The sequence below is a fragment of the Diprion similis genome, chromosome 12, assembly GCF_021155765.1.
Source record: "Diprion similis isolate iyDipSimi1 chromosome 12, iyDipSimi1.1, whole genome shotgun sequence".
NCBI classification, from domain to species: Eukaryota; Metazoa; Arthropoda; class Insecta; order Hymenoptera; family Diprionidae; genus Diprion; species Diprion similis.
This window is the reverse complement of record NC_060116.1, coordinates 14,045,376-14,062,824: the sequence shown is the minus strand read 5'-3', so window position 1 is coordinate 14,062,824 and position 17,449 is coordinate 14,045,376. Positions and strand designations below refer to the sequence as shown.

Here is a 17,449-nt window from a genome sequence, read left to right as displayed (position 1 = left end):
ATTTCTGACAATTATATTCCATGTCTATTTCTATATAAGCGCTAATGTTGTAATATCGTGCGATGACGAGGCGCCAAGTCACGATCGGATAGTCCCTCGTGATATCCTGCAATGGGTGGAAGAGGAGAGTCGAGGGTGAAACACCAGCGTCTGCTCTTTCCGGAATCTAATCGACGGAATGACGGAAATAAGCAATACTTCGCTACTGTGCATGGCTTGATAACTTCCATACTTATCTGAGGCGTTAGAGCTCCTGATGGCGTTCTTTCATGTGCGATAGCTCAGAATGTACAGCGGAAGTTGCGCGTGCTTGGATTTTATTTATCATCATAATCATGTGTATGCAGTGTTTGTTGTCCAGGCATTTATACCATGCATGCACTTTACGGGGAACAGATTTAATTTTACGTATAGTAGGTGTACGGGAATCGAAGTGAAGACATTATATAAGTTGGTATATTTTTTAAAAGAAACTTTTTCCAAAATGATTATAAATTAAAGATAAATTTTTTAGTCCCAAGATATTATTCATTTACTCGCTATATAGTAATCTGCGATTAATGACGTCACACGTAATGATTCTACTGGGCTTTCAATTACTGATAGAGGGAACGGCTGCCCGATACGGAAGGCTTCCTCTTGTCTTTCGACTATCGGGCTTCCTCGAAGTGGAAACTTATGTCGGTCACTCATTACTGCAGTTATCAATCACTACTAACTCACTAATTCACTTTTTCAATCCTCCTCTCTTCATCGGATCTCTTTCCTATGTTATATATTTATAGGTAAGTGCATGATAGAAACGTACGAAAAATTGTTTGCTTTTTATTGTTATCTTTTTTTTTTCGCAGAGTAAACTTCAAACAAACAAACAAACAAACAAACAAACACGGTAATCTAAGTGTTATTTTCAATTTACTCGAGTGAACCGGAAACGAACTAATTTCTATTCTACTCGTGGGTCTTTTCCAACGTAAACACCATTTCTTATCGAGAATACGCGTGTGTAGGTTTATGCAGTACGTACACATACATGCAACAGCTTTCCTTGCCCTACGCCAAAGTATTTACCTACTTCGTGAAAATTACCGTGCATCTTATTCTACTTTACTATATACGGGTTGAGTTATAGGCTACATGCCTACATGCCTACATAGAAGATGTTCCAATTCCGTAAACAAGTCAGGCGAGAATATTTTCTTAAGTAATTAGTGACTTGCTGGAGCTACCATAGAAAAAATTAAATAAGAAAAATAAAGTTTATTATTCATTCATACATCCTTGAGCTGAATGAAGAATTTATGACGAAGAATATAGAGGTAATAAGTTGACGTATGAAAGTCCAAAAGAGAGAAAAAGGGGGTAAAAACGGGATAATTATACTTTATGTTTTTTTGTTCATTTCTTCTTGCATTTAAGACTCATCTTTCACGAATGTGCTCTATCTCTCTTTCTCTCTTTCGCTCGCTCTCTACGTCGAATGAAAGAGACGTAAACGCGTCGGCTGCATCGTCATCATGATGCGGAGGGCGTGCAGCTAGGAAAATGGGTTTAAATATATGTACTCCCGGTAGTCCTTTGAAAGTTCCTCGCGAAACTGGACACGAAAAGCGGATGATAATACAAGGGCAGCCGCAGCCAGACGCTCCTAGTCGCACAGACCTTGCATACGGGATATCAGGGAAAAGCCCGGGAATGCCGGTGCTGCAGAATAACGTCCAAGGCCTGTAATTATTCCTGCTGACCAGACCAACCACTCTTGGCGCGTCCTTGTCAAGGAGCAGCAGGAACAGGATAGCAGAGTGTGTCGACCTGTGCACACTGATCGGCACCACCCTGTCATCTGCTCTCACCTTTCGAGAGTCATTACGAAGCTTTAATGACGCCCGAAATCATCCGCCATTATATACGAATTACAGAGCATATAAAAATCGTCATTTCAATATACTTTTGTAAAATTTTCGGCATTACTTTGTATAGCTATATATGTACTCCGTGGACATGAGATTGTTGTAAATGACGTTGTTAATGCTCACGAACTCTCCTTGGTTTACGAAACTAAGTTGTAACCACGTTTTATATTATTCCCATAAAACACCAACGAGTTTTATTCTTTACTCGCATTTGTTATGTCGTATAGTCCTGTGATAATCGTAAATTCTAGATGATTGCGAGTGGCTGGTAGCACCTCACTTTCATTTATTTATGTCCATCCTATCATCCTATAATCAACATGCGTTGGTACACAAAATGTGACTCCGTTTTTTCATGATATCGATAATAGTTGTGCAATGTACTAAGGTACACTGAAATCAAAGTATAAAGTACCTCGATTTTGAATCGTTGTATCAAGTGTCGTTCTCTGCCTAGGAATCGAAATGTGTAAAACGTTTTTGGCTCGCTGCAACAATTGCGTGGACTATTGTTGAGAAAATAAGTATATTCTAGTTATAGTGAAGATTGCGTAGTGAAAGCTTCTATTCAATAACGTTTTCATTACGTACAACACGGTGTACCAGAAAAATTTAATTGCACTGGAAACGAGGAACATTTTCACCGACTTTCAATATTTCATGTTCACATATTTGTATTAAAAATAGAATGAGATTGAAGTCGGTAACGTCGCTGCAACGATAAATGTTCAGGAAAAAATCATGGTTACTCCGTACAATTGTACAGTATTGTCTGAAATTTGGTAAAAAAATATACCAATATTTCGAAAAGCCAATTCCTTGAAAGTCATTCCAAAATTGCATATATATCGTCTTTCGTTACGTTAACTTTGCTAACTTTAGCCTCGTTAAACAAAGTCCAACTTTGGACTCGATAGGAAAAAATCGCCGAGTGGCAAAATATTCGCTACTTGTTGAATTGGCAGGAAATATTAACGTTTTCTTCACGGTGCACTGCGGCTGCTTCTGTTTAGTTGTACACCAACTCTGTAACGCGCGTGTATGAAATTCTACTTCGCACATTGAACGGGCTCCGTCAGTGGATGGATGGCCTACATACGGAGTGACGGACTGACGGAGTGACGGAGTGACGGAGTGACGGAGAGCGTGAGGCAGAAGAAAAAGGAGACGAAGCTCGAGGAGGGATGAGAAAAATCTTCTCAACGAGCACGACGATGGTGCAGAACAAGTGTCATTGTGCTTGGGCGCCGTAGCGTGCCCTGACCTTTGAACCAGCGATCATGACTCCGCGGGTGCGGGAAACGTTGACAATCTTCATCTCTCGCTTTATTACTGTATATGCTCGTATTCGTAGGTATAATACACGCCGCGTGTTATATAATATTATAAATATTAATATTACAAGACTACGTCTCTAATTTTTTAGTTTCTGATGATTACTGTTCGAGTAAAATCACTCTCGAGGAGTTCGTATTTTTAACCCACACCTCGAATTATCGGATCTTCGCGCGTCTTAAACCACCTTACAAATGTTTTTTGTTAATTATGAAAAACTAATGTATTTATTAAAACGACTTTGTATGTTTTATGTAATAGTTGCAAATTATTTAGAAATAATTTTTGGGTATATACAGTCTCGATTGAGAATCGTTGACTTTACGGTTCAGCATGTTGAAAAAATTTTTTGCGTATCGATTCGATTCTCCTCGTATCCGTAGCTTGTTTTCATCTCTTTCCTTGTAATCAGGTAGCGTGCCGCCGAATCGCTGGAGGGTTTTGACCGACAAGCTGTAGAGAGTGGGGGAAAAAAAAACAGAAATACGCCGAAAAAAAAAAAAAATTCGTATATGTCTCTCTCAAAGAGGTAAAACGAAAAATCTCATTTTCCTGCGATGAACGTGAGGGAAATACGTTGGGGATTGCCGGGGGTTCGAACAAAAATTTGTTATTTCAAATAAGTTTTTCTCTTTCTGTGTATACGCCGCGTGTGTGTAACAATGTACGTACATATTATGTATGTATCTCCTATAGGTATATAGTATAAACACACACACGTATGTGCGTGGGCGTATTACGTGTATATACATTAATTTGAATCATATTTCAATACCGAACTCTGGCATCGTCTCGTATCGTTCGTCCTTTAAGGACACAGGTACAAGTTATAAACACTAAAAACCTACACGTATATATGTATAAAATATCAGTGGGCAAAATAATTTTCAGCGAGAATAAAACCTGCGGTATCTTTATCAAGAAAAAAAAAAAAAAAAAGGTTTTCACGCAGTTTATGGACATGGACTATCAGCGTTATCACGCAGGAGGAACCCGCGGAGTTTTAACCGAATGATGATAAATAGAACATGTGTATAAATAATTTTTACTTCCTATTTCTGCAGAAAGCCGCAGTTTATGTGTTATGTTGCGCACGAGTTGGAAGTTTTTGCACCACTTTTGAACCGTTTATAGGTACAATAGGTTGCCTTAAACAACGAGGCTAACAAGTTCCACGTTCAATTAAATACCTATGCGTGCAATGGCGGGAGTACGATGGAGTTGCTGATGCGCTCTGTGGGCCACTGAAAGTTAGCGGGGGTGAAAAGTTATGAGGTTCGGTCGTACCGTCGTGCCGTTGTTCCAAAAGCAGAACCGCACTGCCGCATAAGGATGAGGATAAAAAACGAGTCACGTTGTAAGGTCTTATTGTTAATCGGAAGTTAGGATTGAAGGAAAACACCGCTCGGAAAAAAATGTACAGCAATTTTATTTTTAAGAATAATTATAGTTAACGCGAATGAAACGTTGTTTTTATCCGTATTATGGAATTTTTTTCTGCAGAGGAAATTAGAAAACATGTGCTTATTTTACGAGAATTAGAACGTTCAAAGTGAGGTTAAAGTCCGATGGTTTTGATTTAATTACAATTGGAATTCAAAATCAGCCGGGGTTTCATTATTTTGTACTTTTTCTCAAATTCTTGGCAGGCACTTGAGCTCGTGTTATTTGGATTTTCTTTAAATTTTCACTTCGGTATCGACGTACGTTGTTTTATTGGCGGAAATAACGTTGCAGTTCCATAGACTTTCCGGATGATGGTTTTTTCCCTTTTCGTGACTTTCGATTCAAACGTTTTTTTCTATTCCAAGCGCTAACGATGTCAAGCATTAGAACTAAATATAGAAAATCGTGTGCTCCTGTTGCTCCGCGCGTTGTTTCCCTCTCTCTACAAGCGCCGGAAGAGATTAGAAATTAGACTCGAGGCCAAAAACGCTGTCACGCAGGGTCGAAGGGGCGGAGAGCTTAACTACTTTTCTAGTGACAACTGGGGGCGTCGAGGGGCGTCCCAAGAAACAGCGAAATAGCTTTCCCGATCGTTTATTTAGCTCCGGGCCCCTCGCTTCGTTCGACACCCTCGCCACGGGCCAGAACCGGGGGTGAAAAACTCCCACGGGAAACGAATTCCTTCGCCCACGATGCTCACACGCAATGCGGTTCCGTTCCGTTCCGTTTCGTTTCGTTTTGCGATTGCTTTATGATATTATGCGCACCTAGCACGGCTGAAACGAGGGGGTTAAACAACCCTGAATGCCCTAAGTGCAACGAAATTTTTTTGAGTGCAACCTCTTTTTTTTTTATGTTACTTGTTAGTACAAGAACAAGTTCGGGCTCAAAGTTCCAGCCTTACGTTAGAAATTTCCTAACTTTATCCGGTTTTTCAGGTTTTCCTTGTACGATCGAACCCTGATTTCACTCGCTTTTTCCATCCCTTATGTTCTCTTGTTTTTTCATCGAAATACTATACATTAAAACGCCATTGGCTCGATCACAGCTTGAAAATGTAATATCTATACCTGAAGACTAAACTCGATGATTGGCGGTAGATTAATTATGAATGACATTTGCGATTGTACGATTATTACCCCGTAGGTACCGCAGAGCAATGGTGTTCGATAACAACAATAGCAAATCGACATTCCCGCGGTTTCCCTACACCATAATATCGCGATACACCCGCGCCTCGAGCACCAACGTGTTCAATTGCTTACAGCTCTTGCAGAGTTCGAGGGGTTGTTCGCAGTTCCAAGTATCCGTACGTATATACCTACCTACCACCCCCTGCACATTACCTTTAATGCCGTCGATCGTAGAGTGCTTGAAACGATTTCGTCGAGCGCCGTTTCGATCCGAAGAAACGGTGCATGGTTCACTCAATTCTGACTTCGAGAACATTATTGCACTCTGGATCTTGACTTTGGGCGAAAAACGACAGAATAAATGTGCGAATTAACGACGCGTCGCTTTCATTCCATGAGAACCGTGAAAATGGTGAAAATGGTGAAAATTTAGCTTCTGATTCCGCGAAATATATACTTTGTAATAATTTTTAACTCGTAGGTATACAGATTTCTAAGCGATATTCTATCGTATTGCATAGGTTAAAGGATGTACAGGAGGTATATGTGTATGATTGTGTCAGGTTGGGTTCACAAACAGAAAAATCGAACAACAACGGAAACTCGCTCGCTCGAGGCTATTATATTGTATCGACCGAAGTCGTTCACTGACTCTGACAGTCAGTCAGATAGTCGAGTGACAGCGCGTGTTATACGGACTTGTATGTACATACATTTCTGTTTTCCGTTTTCGACTGCTGCTCTTCTTTTTCTACCCTCACTTCTCATCGTCGTTTTGCTTCGCTTCGTTGTACCCCTTTGCTCTGCGTTTATTGTTTGTTCCTTTTTACCTCTCTTGTTCCGTTTCCGGCTTTTTACCGACACGTTACCGCTACCGCTACCCCCCACACCTTTCGTCGTCGTCGTCGTCGCTTTACCTGACTCTCGTTAAAAAAGCCGTCCATTCGAATTACCCACGTTTGTCTAGCCATTCTCAAAGCTTGCGACACGAGGTTGTTTTTTTTATTTTTTTTTTAACTCCATCTTGTTTATCGTTGTGTTTTAATATGCGACGGACATGACGCAGGCTGCGACAAAGTTTCTTCCTTTCATTCCCCGTGCAATTTGTCTGCACACCCCTTGTATGCGTTGATATGTTATAACCGGAAGTGACGATGCAACGAAACGATTTCCTCGGAGTTTTAACGAATTACATATGTACATATAGTATAACCTAACCCCACGTCAGTTTTAGCTTGATCTATGTAACGTGTTACACATATATATTATAGTTCGAGCAATCTGCACGCGTTTCGGAAATTTTCGGAAATACGAAATTAAATGACATTAAATGAAATATCCTATTTCGTACAATCAAACGATAATTCAATCTTTCCGGCAAACTCTTTCAAGATTAATCGTTAATCGATCGTTTATTATTTCCCCGCAAAGGATAAGGTTCTTCCGGACAAGGTTAAATATCAAATTTTCATCACGTCAGTATCGAACGGAATCTCGTGCATTCTCTCTTCGACACGCATTTATTTATTGTTGATACGCGTGTATAGTTGATTACTTATACAGTATACACGTATAATCGATTTACCGCAAGCAAACTTTTTCTACTTTCTTTTGTTGCACTGCAAAGTCTTAGCGTAATAATAAACGATTACTTTTGAATTTTCATCGGGAATTACAACCCGCTTTCACACTTTTGCAACAACATACAACACGTGTGACGTATCGCCTCGAATAACACAAACAATACGCAAACAATTACTCGCGTCCCATTTCGCTTCGGTTGTTTTTGTTCGTTCATCTGTTTTTTTTTGTTTGTTTTTTTTTGTTTGTTTTTTGTTTTTTTTTGGACGGTATTGTTTATTTGAAGATGAGTACCTGTCCCCGTGTGCGGAGACGGAAATTTTAAACCATCAAATTTGCACCGGTGTTCGGTGCCGCCTGGTTCACAAACAGTGGGAATGACACTGCAGGGGTGAGGATAACGCCAATTACGTTACACGTTATACCCGTGGTGGTCCACCTATCTGTATATATATATATGGGGCATTCCAAGTGAAATCGAGGAGTCATTTGCCTCATGTCGTCAGATCTTTGCATCAAGTTTTTTTTTTTCGCATTGGTTCCACTTCAAAAGAAGTCTGACTTTTTTTTAAAAGAATTTTCTCGCTACTTTTTCAAGTGGAGCGACGCTCGTTTTTTTCTTTTTTTTTTTTGTAAAGAAAGGATAACAAAAAAAAACACTATTTTTTTAAATTCTGCAATTTTGAACAAAATCTATGGCAGCCGCAACCCATTTTCTAATTATGATAGATATTACTTATTTTTTGCCCAGAATCTGTGGAAAAAATTACAGAAGTTTAAAAATGGTGTCTTCAGTTATCCCTTTTTTACACAAAAACGATTCGATCGTCGCGCCACCAGAAGGGATAGCGAGAAAATTCTTTTAAAAAATTACGCTTCTTTTGAAGCGGAATCAGTGCGAAAAAAATGTTATGCAAGGATCTGGAGACATGAGGCAAATGACTCTCCGATTTCACTTCGAATGCCCCATGTATATAACATACCCATACATTTCTGTGGTATAACGAGCAAAAGCACAAAACTGTTGAAACGTGTGGTAAAATAAAAAGAGAAAGAGAGACCGAGAGAGAGAGAGAGAGAGAGAGAGAGAGAGAGAGAATATAACCGGTGTAGAAAAAAAGAGTGAAAAATAATAACGTAAAAATAATAACCCTCTAATTCGACTTGTTGCGTTGTTGGTGACATTTTTTTTGTTGCCTTTTTTTACATAAACGTACTTCTCTTGTACTATCGATTGACGATACGATTACACCTTCTGTATTACGCATACCCACATATACTTATCTTTCATTAATAAAATATGAATTATCGACAAAAGATTCGCAGTTGTCAATCAGTGCAGTAATAAAAGTATAAATTTTTATTGATAATTTGTATATGTACAGGTTATTAAGATGGTATGATATGACAAAATGTTACACGAATTAGCAGCTGATCGACGATCGTTTCTATCTCTAATAGTCGGTGCTCTAGATGAATAAATTAGCCGAAGTGCTAATAGCCGAAATAATTGTCGAGACTACAAGAAGAAGAAGAAAAAGGGCGGACCGTCAGTTTTTGCGATAGATTTGATTGTTCTCTTATTATTATATAATTGCACACGATGGCTCGGCGAATTCGGTGGGAGATGAGTCGATGCTCCTGAATGCTTTTGAATGCCTGACAAACTCGTCGACATCTATATACCCACGTACATGTATTACACGTATTCTCTCTTTTCCACACCGAGCTTTGAACTCCTCAACTCTTCTCCTCCTCCTCCTCCTCGTCATCCTCATCCTCGTCCTCCTTTTTCCCCTTAGCAGGCTGCCAGCTGTGCATGGCATTGTTCATGACGAGCGCGAGCCTCGCGAGGTCTTTCCGTAAATTTCACGCGTTCGTTTATACGCACATACGCATATGCGCGTGTGTATACGTATACACACATATATATATATATATATATATATATATATATATATATATATATATATATATATATATCTACATATCTTTCTTCCACGTTGTGTGTAAGTAAGTAATACTTCCCAGCTACGCATGAATGCTGTCCTCTCTTCTTCTTCTTCTTCTTCTTCCTCTTCCCTCTTCTCTCGGCGTCGCGGCGGCGTCTCGCGCCCTCCGCCCTTCGTTCGTGGCTTATCAACGACGAACAGGCGCCCTTGCTTGGCTGTCTGCTTGCAGTGCTTTCCGCCTTAACACAAGACGGAGAGGGAGAGAGAGAGAGAGGGAGAGAGAGAAAGAGAGGGAGAGAGAGAGAGAGAGGCGTATGTGCACCGCGTGGTGCCGCAAATAGAATTTAAGCCTGCGTCTGCCCCGCAGGGTAAAAATAGACCGGTAGATAGATAGATAGATGGATACATGGACGAATAGATAGGTGGGATAGAGGAGGGATATCCGAATTGCTGCGGGCTGTTGAATCACTGAAAAATTTCCTTTCTTTTGCTCGCAAAATTGGATTATCAGTCACATACGGTGATTTTTCTGTCCGTAGGCATTAACGTTTTTTTTTTTTCTTTTCTCTCTCTTTCTTTCTTTCTTTTTTCTTTATTTTTTTTATTCTCCTTCGTCACACGACGGAGAAAGAATTTCGCGAATTTTATCGAATATGGCTAAAGAAATGTTTTTTTTTCTTTTTAATATTCTTATCGAGATTAGAGAAATTACATTTTTTACTTTTTATCAGCGAATCACTTCTCCGTTCGTATTTTGTAAACTCGTCGAATTCTTTTCTTTCTTTTATTATTTCGTTTCCGTTTCGTTTTTTTTTTTCTTTTTATCCACCGTGTGTTCGCGTGCTCAGGTAATTAATCAACTCTCACGTTTGCAACTGGTGGACACCCTTTCAAACTTGCTTCACGTTTCGCCACCTATGGATCTTTTTTTTTCTAGTTTATTTATTTATATTCTTCGCTCAGATCTTTTACATATTATCATTTACACTATAGCAAGAATTAATATAATTATACGTATAGAAAAATTTTGACGATATGCATTACGTAGACGTTGTTATACTACATATTTCAATGTTCGAAAATTATACCTAATTTTCATTCATTCGACGCTCATTCATTGATTCCACTTATTCATTCATTCTTTACGCCCTTACGTTTGAGGACTCCCTTGGATTATAATCCTGGCTTATACAATACACCGCAGATTTTATACATCTGGGGGAGCTTTTATGTGTTATACGTGGCCAGTGTTTATCCCTCTATGTATGTATGTATTTATGTATGTATGTATGTATGTATGTACGTACGCGTTAACCGCGTCTGTTCTGATCGTCGAACGATCAGCTGTAAGCTAAATCCAGACTCGTCTCGGCATACGCCTCGTGCACGGTATCATGATACCTACTTTCAGCCTGCCACTTCTTCGTATACACTGTACGGAAGTGAAGAAGGAAGAACAAAAAAGGAAGAAAAAAAAACCAAAAAAAAAAAAAAAAAAAAAAACGGTTCTCTTTTCTATAAACGTTCTCTTATCTAAGGTTGTTTTTTATTTCTGACCACAAGACTACTGTAATATTTTTTCTTTTTTATTTTTTTTCATCATACGTAAACGATGTTATTACAGAGAACTTACAGAGAAGAAAAATATTCGGCTAATAAATGCGAGGTTGAAGTGAGTAACGTTAACTAACGTAGCGAAACACCGAGGAGATATTATTTTGCTATTTTAGAACGATTTTCAAGGAGTTGACTTTTAAAAAATATTCATATTTTAAATGTTTGATTTTTAACATGGTTTACCAAATTTTAGACAATTTTTGACAACGCCATTAACTTAAATCACATAAGTAAATTTACCCTATACTTTATCAGATTGTTACAAAATCGTTTCGTCTAATTTTTATTATTCTTTTCTTTCTTTTCTTCCTTCTTTTCCCCATATCATTTGAGTGGATTTTCGTTTATATTCTTTAATAACGGAGGCGAAGCGCAACAATCAACCCATTTGGATAAGCCCTCCGTGTACTTGATTAGGTATACACATGACGATAATGTATGCCCAGTGGCCTGAAGCTATCTCTTTCAACGATCAAGTGGTGCCACTGCACATGCAGACATTAGCCAGATATCAAGTTTTAAGAATCTCTTTCACTTCGCTACGTACTTCAACAACGCGTCGTGTGATCCATCAGATTTGCCTCTATACTCGTACATGCGGATGACGATGATCATGATGAATGTGAAACAAGTTTTTCTTACTTTTCCAAAGAAATTCTTTTTCTGGTCAGCTTTTCAATGCTGTTTATGCTTACGCTTCTGCTTATGCTTCTGTCCCATTATGCAATCATGTTATATACATGTTTTGTTGAATTTATATTTAAAGGACTTGAACACGTTTTGTTCACTTGTCGTGACGTCACGCGTCACGCGTCAATTTCAAACTGCTACATACCTTCTTTAATGAACATTGAATTGAAAAAAAAGAAAAAATACGACATATATTCTATCCCACGAACCTAATGGAATTTCTCATTCAAATACCTAATTACGTGTCAATATTTCGTCGAAACATATAACTTACGAATTAAAAAATTCCGAACGAATCATCAGGTTACCTACCTATGTTTTAATTATATACACAACTGCGATATCCGGCCGCTGACCTGTAACGTCGTAGTAAATTTCCAATTGAAAGTGCATCGAAAAGAATTCGCTGCGAACTGCAGATCGGCAAGGAAAAGAACCGGGGACGGGGAAAGCGTTGAACAAGCGATTACTGTTCACCTAGCGTGTAATTGTAACTCGCTTATTATTCTATAAGGTCTGCATGTGTCGAATGCTAACGAATATTATAACACAGTGTATAATGTATACCTATAATAACAACGTACGTACATACATACAACTGCCTTCTTCGCAGTGGCGATGAAGAAAATTAGCGTTAGAGCAGCGGAACGGCGTAAACTCATTCAGCTCGTCGACAAGCTGGGTATACGTTAACGCTAGACGGCGCATTCCTTGCCGATGACGTACACCGTCTGGTCGACGTCGAATAACCGGCCAGGAATCTCTTGTGCCGTGTATACCTACCACCTACCCTTTGGGGTATAGCGGAGGTAGGTAGGTAGGTAGGTAGGTAGGTAGGTAGATAGATAGATAGATAGATAGATAGATAGATAGATAGATAGATAGATAGATAGATAGATAGATAGATAGATAGATAGGTTGGTCGGTTGGCATATGTATATCCGTTTAACGTATACGTACGTATGCACGTCTGTCCTCACACTGATTAGAAAGAATATAAGTAGGAAAGGTTTCTTTGTCAATTGACGAGCCACTGTTGTCGGTATATTTATTATCCTGAAAATCTTTTGAAAAAAAAAAGATGAAAAATATCGTTACAGTGGATAACAGCTGACGAAAAATAAATTGTATTAGGGGGGGGGGGGGGGGGGGGTGATTTTCAGTGTACAGGCAATTTTTTTGAAAAATTTTTTACCTCAGATTTATAATTATATCTGTCAGCAAATATTTTTTTTCATACTATATGGTATAATTTGTCGGTTGAAATGATTTGAATATTTTTTTTTACCGCGAAACTTTTTAAAGAAAATAAATTCTGCAATATAACCAAGAGAAAAAATTTATTCTTACTCGTATCGACGATTGTACAGAAGTTTTTTTTTTTTATTTTCTGTTTTTTTTTTTCATAATACAAAAAGAAAACTGTATCATTGAAGCAAAAGAGAGAAAAAAAAATTGCATCAACGTTATCGCAGCAGAGATTCAGGATTTACGTACAATGTATTTGATGTATTAAAACTTGCTATGCGGAGGTAATATTTTCGCACGAGCGTGTTGTATTATTATCCGGTTATATTATTAAATTCATCGGAAGCTTTATCGCGTTCGGTTTGTCAACGCTGCGAGTGTTATCGTCGTTATCGCAGCAGGTTTAAAACCGTCGTCGACGTGTGCGGCTCGAAACCTAGTATTGCTGCTGATGTTGCTGCTGCACACCGAGGTTTTCACCCCAGTTTTAATACCACCTATCTACCTCGCTATGACGACGCGCATTGTGATCAGTCCGCTTGACAAGACTCGGCAGGGCCGTATCAATATGCCCAGAATTGTGACAAAAGTCGATCGACGTTTTATCCGAATTAAGCGGGGGTTCACTGATTACGTTCGTGTATTAACTCAGTGAAACATAACAGGGAAAGCCCCCCCCCCTCAAGGATTTCGTTTAACACGGCCAAGCGCAACAATTTTTTTTTTTGCTGTTTTTTTTTTTTTTTTTTTTTTTTTTTACACGATCACAGGCACGGATCGTTCGATTTTCGTTCAATTTCTGTATAAATTTCTTCGTCATGTTCTTCTTTTTCTTTTTCTTTCCGACTTTTTATCATATATATATATATATATATATATATATTTGCAACCGAGAACTTTTTTTTTAATTTTTTTTATTTTTTCTTTCATCATCTCCACGGTATATATGAAAAATTTATCGCGAGGAAACATCGTAAAAATACCGCAACTCCCGGTGGTCTGAGTAGGTAGCAAGAAAAAAAAGGAGACAAAAAAAAAAAAAAAAAAATTTGATGTATGTACGCAATAAAAGTAAATAAAATAAAATACACGGCTATGTACTTATGTTCTTGCGCAACCGCCGCGTGTATTCCCTCTTATACTTACGTGTATTATACGTATATATTTATAATATTTCTAAATATGTATTATACACATTGTGTAACGCGATTGTTATACCCTCCAGGGACAAAAATCTCCACTCAGCTGTTAAATTCCCTCAAAGAACGATAAAAGTTTTCCTTTCGTCGATGCTCCTGCTACTTTTCGTTCCTGTCAACGTACAATATATACCTACGTACCTACATGTATTACACATATTGTACCGAATTATTATATACCTCTGCGTCATGTATAATGCATGCACGTTACTCTATGCTATTCTCATATACGTATACAGCTGGATCCTCGTATGTATGTACTTGCTACATACGATTAGGTATATAGTTTCTGAGAAACTTTATACCCTACAATCTAAATTGCGTATGTGTGCATATAATATATATATATATATATATATGTCATAAACTGGACAGAAATGGCGAGCGACAAAGAAAAGAAAAGGCAAAAATTTATCGAAATTTTTTTTAACTCATGTGGGTTTGTAAAATTATATAATATAAGGTATAATATTATACATATATATTATGCAAGATCTGCAACCTGTCTGACGTTGTATATTATTTTCACACGTATAACTCTTCTCGGATATGCACACGAGAATTGTCTTGGCTTTTAGACTCCCGTCCTGTGTAGCAGCAGCAGGGTGACGTTGCACTTGTGCACTGATTCTTCAGCTCGATGTCGAATAAATGTCAATACAGTCAGATTGCATTATATGACACTGCAGATGCCGTGGAAGACATTTGCAGCTTGTTTGAAATCCTTGGAGGGTATATTTGTCTCGTGTATTATATATACTGCAGTTATAAAGGTGCAATAAAGATGCGGTAGGATGGTGTAAGGAAGCTTGTTGGAAAAACTATGACACATAATTATTTATTTATTGTTCTAAACGCGTGAAGAAACGATTTGTAGGAAATGAAATTTAAAGCTATATATTCGCTCCCTTCTCCTATTGTTGTCGTATTTAATTTTGCATATACATATATAACTCGGGAAAATAAAAGAGTTCGTTGAGTAGAAAGAAGTGATAATAAATTGGGAGAACAATATATTGAGCAATGAAAATACTTTTATTGCGGTGATGATACTTGTTTATACTTAAAACTCCGAAACAAGACTGGTTTTACAGAAACATTGATTGACGCAGAATAACTTGTTCATTTCGCAATACATGAAAGCTCTTTTACAAATCTTTCAACTAATCTGATCCGAGGACTACTGGATCACAAAAAGGGGGGCTAAACGGGTGATTTCACCCTCTGTAACAATATATACATATATATATATAAGTATATAACAATTCGATTTGACTCGATTTTCCAGCGATCGTGTCTAATAAACCGTTAACTGTAATCGGAGGAGATGGTATCTTCATCGATTCGTCGTTCGTCGAACGAATGCTATTATACCAACATTTCGCACCGAGTGTAACGCCGTAATGATGAGGAGGGCGGGTAATGAAGCGGGCGTATCTATGTATTATGTATACGTTCACAGGGTGATACCTAAGCGTTATACCTGCCGGCTAACATAGCCTTTCCGACACTACACTACACCCTTGTGATCCTACGTAATCACTACCGACAACCATATCGCGGAAAGCAACGAACCGACGCAATTATAATACCTCGGTACATTTCTGTCTAAATGATCTCAAAAATTGGCACGATCAACCTTGGAGCGTGGTTAAGAAATGAACGGAAAATTGTTGGGTTCCTTTTTAGCTGTGTGTTGAAGGAAATTATTTTGATAATTTAAACAGAGAGAGATGGAAAGAAAAACGGGTGAAACTCTTTTACTTCGTACAATTAGTTAGTATTACTTACGTCTTTTTGTCTCTATGGCTTTGCACGGTATAGTTAATAATAATACCGGTTTAATGACATTGTACAATACCAGCGTTCGTATATACTATTATTTAATTATACCGATTTTTAGGGTATTGTTTGTTTGTTTGTTGGGTGGTGAAATTACGCAAGGTACAGACGTTATGCTCGAGCTTAACTTCGCGTAAGGTTTCCATTCTTTGGCTATGATAACGTCAAGTTGGAAAACACATGTCCTTACAATACACGACGCTGTGCAAAATAATCGGCGAATAGCGGGCGGCGCTGGCGTGAATGATTTACATTGAAACCGCAGCACACAATGCGGCCATATTCATACAATCGAGGGCATTATATGGACGGAATTGACCCTTTTCGGGGAATGACCCGAAGCCGTAGTTATATTGTCTGTGATAAGTATAGCCGTGTGTGCACCACCAATGAACAAGGGTTAGTTCCTCCTTCTCCTCGGCATTATACCTTATACGTCTTTGTCATAAATATGACAAGTACCTTTGGTCGTGCTGTTGAATTACCGAAAGCGCGCAGCTAGTAGGCGGAATGCCAAGGAAATCGCGAATTAATGTCATTCAACGGTTAGCGAGCAGTCAAGTTGGCTTAATTGAGTTACCGGGTGCAGGTGGAGGTGAAGGTGGAGGCGAAGGAGGGGGTGAGACTCCCCGTTTCTCTTCGATTAACGATATTCATACCTAACTAACGTTTATCCCTCGCGACGACGCGACGCGACGATCACGATTTCCGGATGACGAGGAATGCCCTGCATGCGGATTCTTCGTCGACCCTTTCGTCATCGAGTGCGTCAATATTCCCGCTACCACACTTCGTAACTTCATCGTCCTTTGTAACGTAGACGCAACGAGACCGATTCTAATGTAGGTAAACTCAATAAGCGACCCGCACTGTCGTCGTCACTCGACCGGAAGGGCACCCCGTACAAGTTTAGTATCTCTTTCTCTCTCCCCCCGCATCATAGAGGAAGCGAGACGCTCGTTACATCTCTGCTACAACTCGGACTCCAACACTGGACGTCCATCGTTTTATCCAGTTAGTCGCCTTCTCGAGTTAGAAAATATCTTCAACCCTTATCGGTTAGTGGATGGATGGATGGATGGATGGATGGATGGATGGATGGGTGATTGGTTGGATGGTTCGATTGTGGCTTGATTTCGACGCTGCTGCTTCTGAGTGCCTCGTGTCTAACTCCGAATAACCATTATAACGAATTATTTAGACCCCTTATTCGGACCCCTGACTAATGACTTGAAATTTTACTCTGTTTCTTTAGGCGAGGCTTTAAAATTGAGACACTCGAGACACCTGGATTCACAGGATCAAACACTGCCCTATAACGAGGATGAAATTTTCAGGGTAAGTCACCCTTCGTTATACATTAAAACCTGCATAGTTAGTAATGATATATACACATAGACATAGACACATACACACGTATATCTACTTTACTCCTCACTCCTGAGACATGGAAATCGTTTTAGATTTACCCCAAGTGTTTCCCTAACGCTGGA

General features: G+C 38.8%; 1 protein-coding gene across 2 annotated transcripts in view; it reads left to right on the top strand.

The window, feature by feature from the left end:
- The window catches only part of LOC124413519 (DE-cadherin), a 50,257-nt gene that overhangs the window by 24,422 nt on the left and 8,386 nt on the right, over nt 1-17,449 (top strand). For both annotated transcript variants that reach the window (XM_046894150.1, XM_046894149.1), the window contains exon 2: nt 17,212-17,294. In XM_046894150.1, coding sequence (XP_046750106.1) covers nt 17,212-17,294 — 83 coding nt within the window. The remainder of the gene's footprint in view (nt 1-17,211; nt 17,295-17,449) is intronic.